At 42.3% G+C, this 15,960-nt stretch overlaps 1 protein-coding gene across 5 annotated transcripts in view; it reads right to left on the bottom strand.

The window, feature by feature from the left end:
- LOC134349645 (microtubule-associated tumor suppressor candidate 2-like) overlaps positions 1 to 15,960 on the bottom strand; it is a 452,095-nt gene that overhangs the window by 126,743 nt on the left and 309,392 nt on the right. For all 5 annotated transcript variants that reach the window (XM_063054258.1, XM_063054261.1, XM_063054262.1 and 2 more), the window contains one exon: positions 10,000 to 10,146. In XM_063054258.1, coding sequence (XP_062910328.1) covers positions 10,000 to 10,146 — 147 coding nt within the window. The remainder of the gene's footprint in view (positions 1 to 9,999; positions 10,147 to 15,960) is intronic.

Genomic DNA, 15,960 nt, shown 5'->3' with positions numbered 1-15,960 from the left:
GTGTGTGTGTGTGTGTGAGTGTGTATGTGAGTGTGTGAGTTTGTGTGTGTGTGTGAGTGTGAGTGTGTATGTGTGTGTGTGAGAGTGTGCGAGTGTGTATGTGTGTGTGTTTGTGTGTGTGTGTGTTTGTGTGAGTGTGTGTGTGTGTGTGTGAGTTGTGAGTGAGTGTGTGTGTGTGTGTGAGTTATGAGTGAGTGTGTGTGTGTGTGTGTTTGTTTTCTTTGAATAGATTCATGGATTCCATGGTGTTTCTTTGTTTTGTGGCTGTCTGTGGGAAGACAAATCTCAGCGATGTATACTGCATACATACTTTGATAATAAATGTATTTTGAAACTTTGAACTGTGCTGATGCAAAACAGATATGAAATAGACAAAATATAATTAAGCTTGTGTTTGAATCTTGAGAGGAAGGAAACTTCTCAATAAAGGCATAGTTTTGGGCACAATTTGGGCTCAGACCAGTTCTTGAGCTCAAAACGGAATTCTGGCCAAGAGCGAAGTTATCTTAAGGTTTTGCACATGCTATTCAGAAGACAATTCAAAACTGTACCGAATTTCTTTGTTTTGTGGCTAACTGTGCGAAGATGAATCTTAGTGTTGTACACTGCATACTTACTTTAATAATAAATTTACTTTGATTCAAAAGTCAAAGGTTCATCTCATCATCAAAGCATCTCTGAATTTCTTAAGAATTCCCTTGCAACTGCATTATGCATGGAAGGATTGCAGTGATGTTTCAGTTGTGCATGGCAAACTTCAGCAGAGTCCGAAGTCCTTGTTTAATTTCCCACTGAGACTCACATACTAGATCATTGGGTAAGTCAAAGTAAGAAGTATCTGTCATTAGAATCGGAGTTGGGTCAGTGACAGGGGGAGTTGGGGGTGGGGCAAAGAGTTCTGAAAAAAAAAGGACTGGGACAAGGGGTCAGGGATGAGGAGATAAATGATACAAGGATTGGTGCCTGTGCTTTGGGTGGAGAGATAAGAATCCGAGAACTGGAGCCTGGGGTCATGGTGGAAAGGTCATATAACTGTTCTGGGAATGTGTAATGACTGCTCTCAGACAACCTTTCCTAATTCCCCCTGCAATTATCCATTAGGAGTGTTCCACAGGGAATGGTGAAGCTTTCTGAGTGTCATGTCAGGCACATGAGGATAAATCAATCTAGGATGTGCTCTGTCAAATTTCCAAAGCAATGCAAACCACCATGTCAATGACTTTCAATCATCTCATTTCACTCTGGGTGAAGTGTATGATCTACACTCAGTGATAGAATTCCTGGGCCTACATATTTTATATATCTATTACCACCCAAGATAGAAACAACGTGAAGGAGTATAGAATTAATCTATTCAGTCTGGTTTACTTGCTTAATGATTCAATTTTTGTCAGTGGAATTAGATTTTCAGTACGCAGGAAATAACTTATGAAGATGTATTCATCTCAGATTATATGAGAATAGCAGGGCCGTAGGGAGTGTAATTGAACAGCAAGGCCTTGGGATATACAGTAAGTACACAGCTCTCTTAAAGTGGCAACAACATTGGTGGACAGAATGCGGAAGTACGTTTACCTTCATTGGCTGAAGCAATGAGTACGATTGAGATATCATGTTACGGTTGTACAAGTCTTTGCTTAGACTGCACTTGGAATACTGTGCATACCACAGGAAGGATGTGATTAAATCAGAGAGAGCAGAAAAGATTCACACAAATCTTCCTGGACTGGAAGGCTTGAGTTGTACTGCACAGAAACACTGGAACTGATTATATCTGGAGCAAAGAAGGCTGAGGAGCTTATAAGATGACGAAGGGCAGAGATAGGACATGTCATCACAATTTTTTACCAGTGTAGGGGAGTCTCAAACTAGGGGGCACAGATTAAAGATGAAAGGGGGAAGATTTAAAAGGGACCTTAGGGGCAGGTTTTTCACATAGAGGAAGGTAGGTATGTGGAACGAGCTGCCAGAGAATATGGTAAAGGCAGGTAACATACGATATTTAAAAGAAAATTGGGAAGGTACGTGAGTTGGAAAAGTTTAGAAGCATAAAATCAAAATTGCAAAATATGGTTAGCATAGGTCAGTATGAATGAATTGGGCCAAAAGAACTTTTGCCATGTTCTGTAAGCTGATTAATCTCTTAGTCAAATAGTGACCTTCACCATGTTGAGTCCCAAGTGTGAGTGAGCAACTCTAACAAAAGGCATCAATAGGGGTGACATAATCGGCTGGGATCAGTCAATAATGGGGTTTACTACTCTGGGATCTGGCAATAATGGGGCTTGCTACTCTGGGATCTGTCAATAATGGGGCTTGCCACTTTGGGATCAGTCAATAATGGGGCTTGCTACTCTGGGATCTAGCAATAATGGGGCTTGCCACTCTGGGATCTGGCAATAATGGGGCTTGCTACTCTGGGATCTGGCAATAATGGGGCTTGCTACTCTGGGATCTGTCAATAATGGGGCTTGCCACTTTGGGATCAGTCAATAATGGGGCTTGCTACTCTGGGATCTGGCAATAATGGGGCTTGCCACTCTGGGATCTGGCAATAATGGGGCTTGCTACTCTGGGATCTGGCAATAATGGGGCTTGCTACTCTGGGATCTGGCAGTAATGGGGCTTGCTACTCTGGGATCAGTCAATATTGGGGCTTGCTACTCTGGGATCTGGCAATAATGGGTTTTGCTGCTCCGGGATCTGGCAATAAATGGGGCTTGCTACTCTGGGATCTGGCAATAATGGGGCTTGCTACTCTGGGATCTGGCAATAATGGGGCTTGCTACTCTGGGATCAGGCAATAATGGGGCTTTCTACTCTGGGATCAGTCAATAATGGGGCTTGCTACTCTGGGATCTAGCAATGATAGGGCTTGCTAATCTGGGATCTGGCAATAATGGGGCTTGCTACTCTGGGATCTGGCAATAATGAGGCTGGCTACTCTGGGATCTGGCAATAATGAGGCTGGCTACTCTGGGATCTGGCAATAATGGGTTTTGTTGCTCTGGGATCTGACAATAATGGGGCTTGCTACTCTGGGATCAGTCAATATTGGGCCTTGCTACTCTGGGATCTGGCAATAATGGGTTTTGCTGCTCTGGGATCTGGCAATAATGGGGCTTGCTTCTCTGGGATCAGTCAATAATGGGGCTTGCTTCTCTGGGATCAGTCAATATTGGGGCTTGCTACTCTGGGATCTGGCAATAATGGGTTTTGCTGCTCTGGGATCTGGCAATAATGGGGCTTGCTACTCTGGGATCTGGCAATAATGGGGCTTGCTACTCTGGGACCTGGCAATAATGGGGTTTGTACTCCTGACCATGATCCACACAGCCAGGCCATGGGCACTAGGTTAGGAGAAAATCTGTGTTCAGCTCCAGCGGCCTCTATAATCAAACAGCCTGATGACACTTTTGAATTAACTTGTCTTACTGGAATTACTTTGATCCACAACAGAACGCTTGGGTCTGAAAAGTCATATCCTCTTAAGTAATTTACAGAATCATGCCATCAGCACTAAAGTGGTCAGTGAAACATTTACCCTAACCTTTGAGATGTCCCTTGATATTGTTAGTGAACAAAGCTAATACTTGGTGGTTATTCCTTCCATAGAGACAAATATAAAGTCTGTGGTAAATAATGAAGCAGCTAATTGCATCCACAAGTCATATATAATTAATTTAGCACTTCAAGGAGAGATGGGTTTAGCAATTCCTGTAGAACTGCTGGCTTTGATGTGATTTTTCAGAAAGTGTTCTGGGATATATAGATACATTTCACAGCAGATTTTCTTAACCCCAGACAAACACAAGGCATTTATACCAATTGACACGTTTGGATAAATTATAAATGCAAATCAATTTTGGGACAATAAACCTCTTTTTCATCAGCTCTTTGTAATCGTAGTATTTCTAAACTTCCACATCATCTATTATTCATCCCACACAATTCATGTAGTTATATTTCATAAAGCATTCTATGAGCATTCTCAGAGAATCTACAGCCAGCTGTGATACCAGAGACACGAGATGCATGTGGCAGGGAATTCAGAGGATTACAGAGTACTAGTCTAGCCTGTGCGTAAGTGACAAGGACGCTTTACTCTCTGAGAGACTGAATGTTTTATACGTCTGATTTGATGCACAGAACAAAGTGCTGGTGAGGAAGGCACCCCTACCCCAGGGGAGCAGACACACTGCCTGGCTGAAGCTGAGGTGAGGAAGACCCTGGCCAGAGTCAACCCATGCAAAGCTGTGGGACCCAATAATACACCAGGTTGGGTTCTGAAAGACTGCACAGCCCAGCAGATGGAGGTGCTGACAGATATATTCAACATCTCTCTGGAACAATCAATTGTCCCCTCGGTTTTCAAGGCAGCAAGCATCATTCCATTGCCAAGGAAGGCGACATTAATCTGCCTAAATGACTATTGCCTGGTGGCATTAACATCAACTATTATGAAATGCTTTGAGCAGCTGGTCATGGAGCACATTAAAGCCTTTCCTCTGGCTACCTTGCACCCTTACCAGTTTGCTTATCACTCAAATTGACACACTGACAATGCAATAGACCAGCGGTCCCCAAACACCGGGCCGCGGACCAGTACTGGGCCGCAAAGCATGTGCTACCGGGCGGTGAGGAAACGACATGAGTCCGTTGCACCTTTCCTCATTCCCTGTCACGCACTGTTGAACTTGAACATAGGGTTGCCAACTTTCCCGTATTTGCCGGGACATCCCGTATATTGGGCTAAATTGGCTTGTCCCATATTTCCCCCGCTAAGGTAGAGCGTTCCTATGAAACCTTTCATGCCGAAATGGCGTAAAGTGAAGAAGCAATTACCATTAATTTATATGGGAACAATTTTTGAGCGTTCCCAGACCCACAAAATAACCCACCAAATCATACCAAATAATACATAAAACCGAAAATAAATAACACTAACATATAGTAAAAGCAGGAATGATATGATAAAAGCACAACCTATATAAAGTAGAAATAATGTATGTGCAGTATAGTCCGGAAGATCAAGGCAAAACCGATTTGTGGGGAAAAATCGGCACGCACGCGCATGTGCCCATCACATGCGCACGTCACGCATGTGCACACAGGTGCCCGCGCAAAGCTTCATGGTCATGGTAGTCTTTTCTGCGGTAAAGTGTCCCGGGATTTGACTGCTACTTTTGTCCCTTATTTGGGAGTGAGAAAGTTGGCAACCCTAACGGTAAAAAACATGTTGAGGTGAGTTTAAACCTACTTGAACACCCCCAGTCGGCCGGTCCGCAAGAATATTGTCAATATTAAACCGGTCCACAGCGCTAAAAAGGTTGGGGACCACTGCAGTAGACTCTACCTTTCACTCTGTCCTGTCCCACCTGGAAAATGGGGTCTCCTATGCCAGTCTGCTGTTTATAGACCAACTTAGCATTCAACACTATCATATCACAGAAACTGGTGTGGAAACTGTCCTCACGAGGTCTCAACACCTCCCTCTGCAACTGGGTACTAACTTCTTAATAGTAAGGCTACAGTCAGTCCTCCTTAGAAAGAGTTAGGTGCACTGAGTTCCTGAGAGTTCATATCATGGAACAATGAACAAGTACTTATCAAGGCTAAGTACATAAAGGTTAAATCTACCCATCCCTATGCCCATCTTCCCATCTCTCCATCACACAACCTCCACCTCTTTCCATTTGTAAGATCTTCTTTCACATCCAATTACGGCTTTGTGGAAATCTTGGATCTTTTCTTATATAACTGGGAATATACAAAGCAATGTTTTTGTTTTCGAATAGATTGAGAACTTGAAGATATTGCAAAATTAGGACGAGGTAATATTTTGAATTTTCAGAACAAGAAGAGAATTTGGATTAGTAACAGCAAGTGATAAATAAGACCATGCTGGATATGAGTTGGTGCTCATTGAACCAAAGTTCAAAGTTCAAAATAAATTTATTATCAAAGCACAGATATGTCACCCTATACAACCCTGAGATGTATTTTCTTGCAGGCACACACAGTAAATCCATGAAACACAATGGAATCAATGAAAGACCACACCCAGCAGGACAGACAAACAAGCAGTGTGCAAAAGACAACAATGTGTGATTACAAAAGAAAAATAAATAAATACATATGCAATAAATGTTAAGAATATGAGATAAAGAGTCCTTGAAAGTGAGTCCACAGGTCGTGGGAACAGTTCAGTGATGGGGTGACTGAAGTTGAAGCCCTTTGGTTCAAGAGCCAAATGGTTGTAAGGTAATAACTGTTCCTGAATTTGGTGGTGTGGGATCAGTTGAACTTTGTGGAAGAAGAGATACCATGCAGACTACTGGAATGACCATCAATGAAGATAAGAAAAGTACAGGATTAAGTAACACAAAGCTGTGCCAGAGAAGCAGATGGACACCTACTGTCCAGATGGAAATACTTTGTTCAGGGAATGAATGGGATGTGGAATCTGGTGCTGAAGAGGACTCCAGAAGAGCCCATTTTACTGCTCAAGTGCCTGATTTTGGGTGCAGGGTCAGTAGCGGTTGAATTCATGATGGGGATAAAACAATGGTTTTGGTTTTCCCAGTGTTTAGTTAGAGCAAGCTTAATTATATAAGAGATTCTGCAGATGTTTGAAATCTTGACCAACACATGTGATAGTCAGGGAGCATCAATGGAGCAGGATAAGTAGTCAATGTTTATGGCCGGGACCCTTCATGAAGGCTCATGACAAAGGAACTCGGCCCAAAACGTCAACTGGTCATTTCCCTCCATAGACGTTGCCAGACCTGTTGAGCGCCTCTAGCTTACATACGGTTTAATATTGGCCAACTGGACTGGCAACCACAGGGTCAAGAGAGCTGGAGCTAAAATTACTGGAAGTACAAGTGAAGAAAAAAGAGGTTATGTAGGACACTGGAGAGTTAATAGTATTAATAGTTAGTTAACTGCCAATGTAGAGCATATTTTTACTGCAGGGTTTTTATTACTTGGCTTTTTAGGTTGACTAACTTTTCTGCTTATCTACATTAAACATAGACACCTAAAATTATATCCATAGTAAGTAATATAAATACATAATATGTATTTTCCCTTTTCCATTTCCAAGTGTCTACAGACTCTTTTAATGTATTTCTTAAAGGAGAATTGGTTTCTACTTAAACTTCAATTCTGTACAGTCACGGGGTCAGGGGAAGAGGAAAGAGATTTGTAGAAGATCAAAGAATTTTTCACCATTGGTTAGAAAATGGAACGCACTGTCTGAGTGGGTAGTGGAGGCAGATTAGTTAATAGTTAAGGCATCCGTTAGTTTTACGAGACCATAGATCTGTACCTGGAAAATCTTCACTCTCCAGGGCGCAGGCCTGGGCAAGGTTGTATGGAAGACCGGCAGTTGCCCATGCTGCAAGTCTTTCCTCTCCACAACACCGATGTTGTCCAAGGGAAGGGCAAGGTCCGATACAGCTCGGGACTGGTGTTGTTGCAGAGCACTGTGTGGTTAAGTGCCTTGCTCAAGGACACAGCATGCTACCTCGGCTGGGGCTCGAACTCACAAGCTTCAGATCACTAGTCGAATGCCTTAACCACTTGGCCACGTGCCCACTGGAGGCAGATATTCTTATCATATTTAAGAATTATAACGACAAGCACTTGAATCGTAAAGCATCAAAGTTGCTGGATAATAAAATTAGTGTAGATAGATGCATGATGTCACATGGGCATGGTGGACCGAAGGCCAGTTTCAAGACTCCATGACTCTATTACTCAAAGTGTGACTATTGTTTCATCCATTTTAGGTGAACTTGCATAGCAAAGGTAAGTGGATTTCTTTATTCTTGTCGGCTGCGTTTATTTCTGACCTGGATTATCTGGAAGGAAGTAACCCTAAAGAATTAAGTTTCTCAATGACAGAGAGTGGCCTCTGGGCCTGGGGTATATTCTTTGTGAAATGGGTAGGACAATATATGGGATGCAGAATTATCTCACAGTACTTCTATAGGGCCCTACTGAAAGCTCGTGATATATGAATTCGCTTAATGCAATAGGAAGTATTTTAAAGTGTCCCAGCTCATCTTGCTTGTACAAAATATTTTTCCTGGGAGGTTAACGTAAAGAATAACCGGCCTAGAAATTCTATTGTATAGTGCATTGGTTAATGATCCTTATATATTATGTGCACAGGCAGAGAATCCATTAAGAAGCATAGTTCACTCTGTGCAATGTCACCTGCTGTACAATGCATAGTAGCCTGAAAAATCTTTATCACAGGTGCGTTTTTAAAAAAATTCATAAGTGATGACGACAGAAAGGTTAAAGCCTGTCCTCTAAAGCTTTTGCCCCTAATCATGCGCTACCCTGTTTCTGGAATGAAGCAGATACGGGTATGGAGTAACCTTTCAGATGAGCTTTTGCCCTAATGATCAACAATCATTGGCCAATATATACCAACCCACTCCATTATAATTTGTCCACAGCTGCTGAAATCACCTTTGGATGCCATTCAATCTTCTGCCTACCTCCATTCTAGCATCCTCACTGCCTTGCTACAATCTTCTTTCTGGCACTTCCAATCTTCCGTCCCTTCTCCCTAATCTCCTTCAAAAGTCTCTCTCCAAACCTAAACACAAGAGATTCTGCAGATTCAGAGGCTGGAAACTTGAACAACACACACAAAGTGATGGAGGAACTCAGCAAGTCAGGAGTGGGATAAATGGTCACCATTTCTTGTCTCTCTGATGATCTTGTTTTCCACACCACTAATCTTTTTCACAGTCCATTTGGTTAACTCTCCAGAACTCCATGGGATTATCACTGACTACTCAGATCTCCCATAGCAAATCTTTTCATTGGCCACCCTTCAGCTCTTGTCCGAATCATCCTCATCTCTCTCATCTGCTGCCTGTGGTGATTTATACCCATTTCTCTCATCTCCCAATCACCACTACATCTCACTACAATCTTCTTCTCACTGTCCTTGCCTTGATCTCCTCTTCAACCATAGTAGGAGCTTGTGGAAACAAATCCTTGCCCTAGATTATATGTGAATATGTAACCAAAGCAATAGTTTCCTTGCATACAACAAATTAGCATGTTATATGCCTTGGAATATCAGACAACTGCAGCCTCATAGCAAACAGATACACACTCTTATCACTGTGTTGTATTCAGCTTACGAAAACATACACAAAGAATTTCTAGACCATTAAAAATAGACGTTGCAGAACTCTGTTATTACTCTCCATACAAGAAAGAGCTGTCTGCAGAACACTAGATATTGTAAACACCTTCATTGTCACGGATTGATATTTTCTCTGTACATTTTTACCACAGAAATGTCAATGTCACTTAAATCTATAATTTGTTTCAAAGGTAACATTATTTCTCCAGTGCTCTTCTTCCTATAGATGCTGCCTGGCCTGCTGTGTTCCACCAGCATTTTTTGTGTGTGTTGCTTGAATTTCCAGCATCTTCAGATTTCCTCATGTCTGCATAAGATGAAGCTGTTCAGTTCCACCCTCATCATTGTTATGATTCAGTTTTCAATTGTGGCACCAGGCAAAGTGCATTCAATGAAATGTTTTACCATTAAAAAAAGGTTTGAAAAGGTATCCCTTTGTGTTTGTGCTGACCATTGGCAGGGAGCTACCTGCTATCAATACCAGGACAACACTAAGATGTCTTGTCTGTTGGACTATCTGATCTAAAGTCAAACTGATGTTTATATTTTATTTAGTATGTGCATATGAAATAAGATTTTGTGAAGCTTATTTATTTACTACTAAATATTTCAAGTACACTATATTTACTAAATACATACTTCTCTGAAATACTTGCCTGTTACAAAAATTTTATGTATTTAACTTTTGGTGCTCAAAATGAACTCTGAGGGAGGCTGAAATTCCCTTAGGCTCAATTTAAGGACTGAAATATTTAAGAACATAAATTATGCAGATGATGTAAGGCTATTTGTGCCATGTGCTGCTTTTTGCTGATACTCACTGCCTGCTTTGATGGTTTTAGGTCCTGAAAGCAAATCCCACCGATTCGCTGTTGTATTGCCTGGAGGCTGCAGACCACTCTTTCCACTCAAGGCGTCGGTTATGGAAGTTGTTGCTTTTGAGATAATTTTTTCTTCACTGTTGGAACCTGCAAAAATTCCATTGTTTACTTACTATAATTTCACAATTAAAGATAGCACTATGAATTCTACATTTAGTTAATAACAAGTTGCTAAATTAATAGACAGGTAAATCATTAACAAACAAAGATGCACCCTAATTTTCATTCTGAAAAGCTAAATAACAATCAAAGCAATTCATGAAATTAAACATTAGAAGAACTCCATTCACAACACGCTGGACGAACTCAGCAGGTCGGGCAGAATCCGTGGAAATGATCAGTCGACGTTTTGGACTAGAACCCTTCGTCGGGACTGTAGCCTCCCACTCCAACTCTGCTTCCCACTCCCATTCAGATATGTCCATACATGGCCTCCTCTACTGCCATGATGAGGCCAAACTCAGGTTGGAGGAGCAACACCTCATATACCGTCTAGGTAGTCTCCAGTCCTCTGGTATGAACATAGAATTCTCCAACTTCCGGTAATTCCCCCCCCTCCCTTCCCCTATCGCTATGCCATTCTGTCCCCTCCCCCAGCTGCCTACCACCTCCCTCATGGTTCCGCCTCCTCCTACTACCCATTGTGTTTTCCCCTATTCCTTCTTCACCTTTCCTGCCTATCACCTCCCTGCCTCCCTTCCCCCACTCCTTTATCTTTCCCCTTACTGGTTTTTCACCTGGAACCTACCAGCCTTCTCCTTCCCACCCTCCCCCCACCTTCTTTATAGGGCCTCTGCCCCTTCCCTCTACAGTCCTGACGAAGAGTTCCGGCCCAAAACGTTGACTCATCGTTTCCACAGATGCTGCCCGACCTGCTGAGTTCCTCTAGTGTGTTGTGAGTGTTGCTTTGACCCCAGCATCTGCAGATTATTTTGTGTAAAAGAACTCCATTGAATCGTGTTAACATTCTCGAAGTTTGACATTCATGGGCATATTTTCTGCTCAGCACTGCAACGTTCATTACTACATTTTATTTAATAGAGTCTGTGAAACACTAAGCTTGCATAAGTTTGTTGGAACGATGATAAAATATATTGATCCAGTAACTTCATCTGTAGTACATAAATGTTTAATGCTGTATTAAGCTTAATCCTAGTTTCAAAAGTTTCAAAATGCAAAGTGAATACACACAGTCACTTCCTGAAAACAGCTATAATATAAAAATCCTATTCAAGAATCCTTTAGGAATAAGTTTTCCAATTTTAAACAACACAATGGATCATTCATGGCTCTTGAAACAGCTTTATTTGGATCAGCTAATGCTAAACTACACTTGACATTCCAGGATTTTTAAAAATGTTGTTACAATATAGCCCCAGAATTCCAGGGCCTTTGCTCCACCCCTCACTTATAGAACAAGGTGGAACACATTGTTGTTTCACCATTAAAAACCATTGACAAAAATATCCCTTTGTGAAGATAGCACTAAATCATTTTATAATCAAGCTTTGACCAGTGGCCAATAGGACACCGGAAGTTTGGAGAGGAGGGGACTTCAATCACTGCCCAAGGATGAAAGGCAGCAGCAGGTTATGGCAGCGTAATAGAGCTTTGACCAGTGACCGATCGGCATTTGGGATTGATTAACAAGTGCAAATTTAATGAAGGCAGGGGCAAGCACAGTGGCCGTCATCTGAGTGGACATAGTCAGACTGATGATATTCAGGCTTTAGCTCTTCACGGCTTCAGCAAAGAGGCACTTTGGTCAGAGAAAGCAAAGTAAAGAAAAGCACAAGATTTTTTTTTCCTTCTCTTCTTTGTATCTGCTCAGCTAGGACAGTAGAGTTGCCAGGCACAATAGTGAAATGATCTTTTTATGGGATACGGAAGGCAGGGAGGCCTCCAGTGTCCCTGACGACTACAACTGCAAGAAGGGTATCCAGCTGCAGCTTCAAACTCTCCGCGTTGAGTCGGAGCTGGAACTGGATAAACTCTGGATCATTCGGGAGGCTGAATGGGTGATAGATAGGACATACTGGACACTCCAGGTCCAGGACACAGGAAACTGGGTGACAGTCAGGAAGGGGAAAGGGGTGAAGGAGCTGTGTAGAGTACCCCTGTGGCCATCCTCCTTAACAGGTATATCATTTCAGACACTGTCGGGGGGAGGGGATGCAGGGGGTTGACCTAAAAGAGGAAAGTCGCAGTGGGCGAGTCTCTGGCACTGAGTCTTCTTCTGTGGCTCAGAAGGGAAGGAGGGGGGTGAAGGCACACTGTGGTGAAAGGGGATTCATTAGCTAGGTGAACAGACAGGAGGTTCCATAGGTGAGAACGAGATTCCCGGATGGTATGTTACCTCCCGGGTGCCGGGGTCCAGGATATCTCGGACCAAGTCCTCATCATTCTTAAGCGGGAAGGTGAACAGCCAGAAGTCGTGGTCCATGTAGGTACCAATGACATGGGTAGGATGAGTGACGAGGCTCTGCATAGGCAGTTCAGGGAGGTAGGTGCTAAGTTAAAGGGCAGGACTCCTGCCTCCAGGGCTGTGACTCAGGATTGCTCCCCATGTCACATAGGAGGAAGAACATAAGCTTTTTGGATCATTGGGCTCTCTTTCAAGGTGGGACCTGTACAGAAGGAAAAATTTTCACCTGAACTGGAGGGAGACTAATATCCTAGCAGGAAGGTTTCTTAATATACTATACTGTGTAGGGGGATGGGAACCAGAGTGCCAGAGGAATTAGTGGAGATGTTGTGGAGACAGATGTTGGTAAGACCTCAGATGAAGTTAAGAATCAAAAGGTTGAGCATGGTGCGACTAGTGCCCTGAGCTGCATTTATTTCAATGCAAAAAGAAGTATTGTAGGAAAGACGGATAATAGTGCTGAAGATGAGGTAGCTGGTTTACAAACAGAGGCAATGTGTACTGAGGAGAGGTTACTGCTAGGGCAAAATTGCAGTCAACAGGATGAGTTGCAACGTAAAAGATAGACAAAATTGAAATGGGTGAATACAGGACTGGAGGTATTGTATCTGAATGTGTATAGTATATGGAATAAGGTTGATGAATCTGTAGCACAGTTGCAGACGTAGAAAGGGAGAGTAGGCGGTGTTGCTCTGTGGGTAAAAAAATTAGAAAGAAGTAACAGAGGGTCCGAAGGTGTTGAATCATTGTGGATAGAGCTAAGGAACTGCAAGGGTGAAAAAGACCCTGATGGGAGTTGTATACAGACCCCCAAACAATAGGAGGGGTGTGGCTACAAATTACAATGGGAGATAGAAAATGCATGCTGAAAGGACAATGTTATAATAGTTATGGGGGACTTCAATATGCAGGTAGATTGGGAAAATCAGGTTGGTACTGGGTTACTGGGTGGGGGGCAATGTGCCTACGACGTGCTTTTTTAAAGCAGCTTTGTGGTTGAGCCCACTAGGGGATCAGCTATTCTGGACTGGCTGTTGTGCAATGAACCGGAATTGATCAGAGAGCTTTAGGTAAAAGAAATATGAGGGCAAGTGATTATAATATGATGGAATACACCCTGCAATTTTAGAAGGAGAAGCTGAAGTCAGATGTACCTAGTATTACAGTGGAGTAAAGGGAATTACAGAGGCATGAGAGAGGGGCTGGCCAGAATTGACTGGGAAAAAAAACACTGTCAAGGATGACGACAGAGCAGCAATGACTGGAATATCTGGAAGCAATTCAGAAGGCATAGGATGTATACATCCTAAAAGAGGAATAAGTATTCTAAAGTAAAGATGGCACAACTGTGGTTAACATGAGAAGTCAAAGCCAACATAAAAGCCAAAGACAGGGCATACAATAGAGCAAAAATTAATGGGAAGTTAGGGGATTGGGTAGCTTTCAAATACCAAAAGAAGGCAACAAAAAGTCATTAAGAAGGTAAAGATGAAATACAAAAGTAAGCTAACCAATAATATTAAAGATGATACAAAATGTTTCTTCAGATACATAAAGTGTAAAGCAGAGGTGAGAGTGAATATTGGACTGCTGGAAAACGATGCTAGAGAGGTAGTAATGGGGGACGAAGAAATGGCGGATGAACTGAATAAGTATTTTGCTTCAGTCTTCACTGTGTAAGACACTAGCAGTATGACGGAAGTTCCAGGTGTTAGGGGGTATGAAGTGTGTGAAGTTACCATAACTACAGAGAATGTTCTTGGGAAACTGAAAGGTATGAAGGTAGATAAGTCACCTGGACCAGATAGTGTACACCAGTTCTGAAAGAGGTGGCTGAAGAGATCGTGGTGGTATTACTAATGATCTTTCAAGAATCACTAGATTCTGGACTGGATCTGGAAGACTAGAAAATTGCAACTGTCACTCCACTCTTCAAGAAAGGAGAGGCAGAAAAAAGGAAACTAAAGGCCAATTAGTCTGACCTCAGTGGTTGAGAAGAAGTGTGAGTCAATTATTAAGGATGAGTTCTCGGGGTACTTGGAGGCTCATGATAAAATAGACCGTAGTCAGTATGATATCCTCAAGGGAAAACCTTGCCTGACAAATCTGTTGGAATTCTTTGAAGAAATAACAAGCAAGATAGACAAAGGAGAATCGGTTGATGTTGTGTATTTGGATTTTCAGAAGGCCTTTGACAAGATGCCACACATGAGGCTGTTTAACAAGTTAAGAGGCCATGGTATTACTGGAAGGCTTCTAGCATGGATAAAGCAGTGGCTGATTGGCAGAAGACAAAGAGTGGGAATAAAGGAAGCCTTTTCTGGCTGGCTGCTGATGACTAGTGGTGTTCCACAGGGGTCTGTGTTGGGATCAATTCTTTTTTAAGTTATATGGCAATGATCTGGATGATGGAATCGATAGCTTTGTTGAAAGGTTTGCAGCCAATATGAAGATAGGTGGAGGGGCAGGTAGTTTTGAGGAAGTAGAGAGGCTACAGAAGGACTTAGACAGATTAGGAGAATGGGCAAAGAAATGGAAGATTGAATACAGAGTCAGGAAGTATAGGGTCATGCACTTTGTTAGAAGAAATGAAAGATTTGTCTATTTTCTAAATGGAGAAAAAATACAAAAAAATTAAATGCAAAGGTACTTGGGAGAATATAAGAGCAGGAATGTCATGTTGAGGCTCTATAAGGCACTCATGATACCACACTTGGAGTATTGTGTGCAGTTTTGGGCTCCTTATTTTAGGAAGGATATACTGACATTGGAGAGGTTTCAGAGAAGATTTACGAGAATGATTCCAGGAATGAAAGGGTTAACATATGAGGAATGCCTGCAGCTCTTGGGCTGTATTCCCTGGAGTTCAGAAGAATGAGGGGGGATCTCATAGAAACATTCCGAATGTTAAAACGCCTGAACAGATTAGATATGGCAAAGTTACTTCCCACGGTAGGAGAATCTAGGACAAGAGGGCACGACTTCAGGATTGAAGGACGTGCTTTAGAACAGAGATGTGGAGAAATTACTTTAGTCAGAAGGTGGTAAATCTGTGGAATTTGTTGCCACGAGTGGCTGTGGCGGCCAAGTCATTGGGTGTATTTAAGACAGAGATAGATAGGTTCTTGATTAGCCAGGGCATCACAGCGTATCGGAAGAAGGCAGGGATATGCGGATGACTGCAAGAATTGTATCAGCTCATGATTGAATGGTGGAGCAGACACTATGGGCCGAATGGCCTACTTCTGCTCCTAAAACTTATGGTCTATACATTAATTAACTCTCAACCTACACTAGTATACTACACTTGGATCTATATGCTCTATGCTCCCAGTCATCCATGTGGTATCAAAAATATTCGCAAATTTCAAATACACCAAATCTATGGAGTCCCTTAATCTTTTCTATTAGAAAAAATCTTACAGGACTCCAGCAAGTGAATCAGTTATTATTTTGCTTGCATAAATATGTTGTCT

This window comes from Mobula hypostoma, chromosome 7 (assembly GCF_963921235.1).
Source record: "Mobula hypostoma chromosome 7, sMobHyp1.1, whole genome shotgun sequence".
Taxonomy (NCBI): domain Eukaryota; kingdom Metazoa; phylum Chordata; class Chondrichthyes; order Myliobatiformes; family Myliobatidae; genus Mobula; species Mobula hypostoma.
This window is presented reverse-complemented; position numbering and strand designations above follow the sequence as displayed.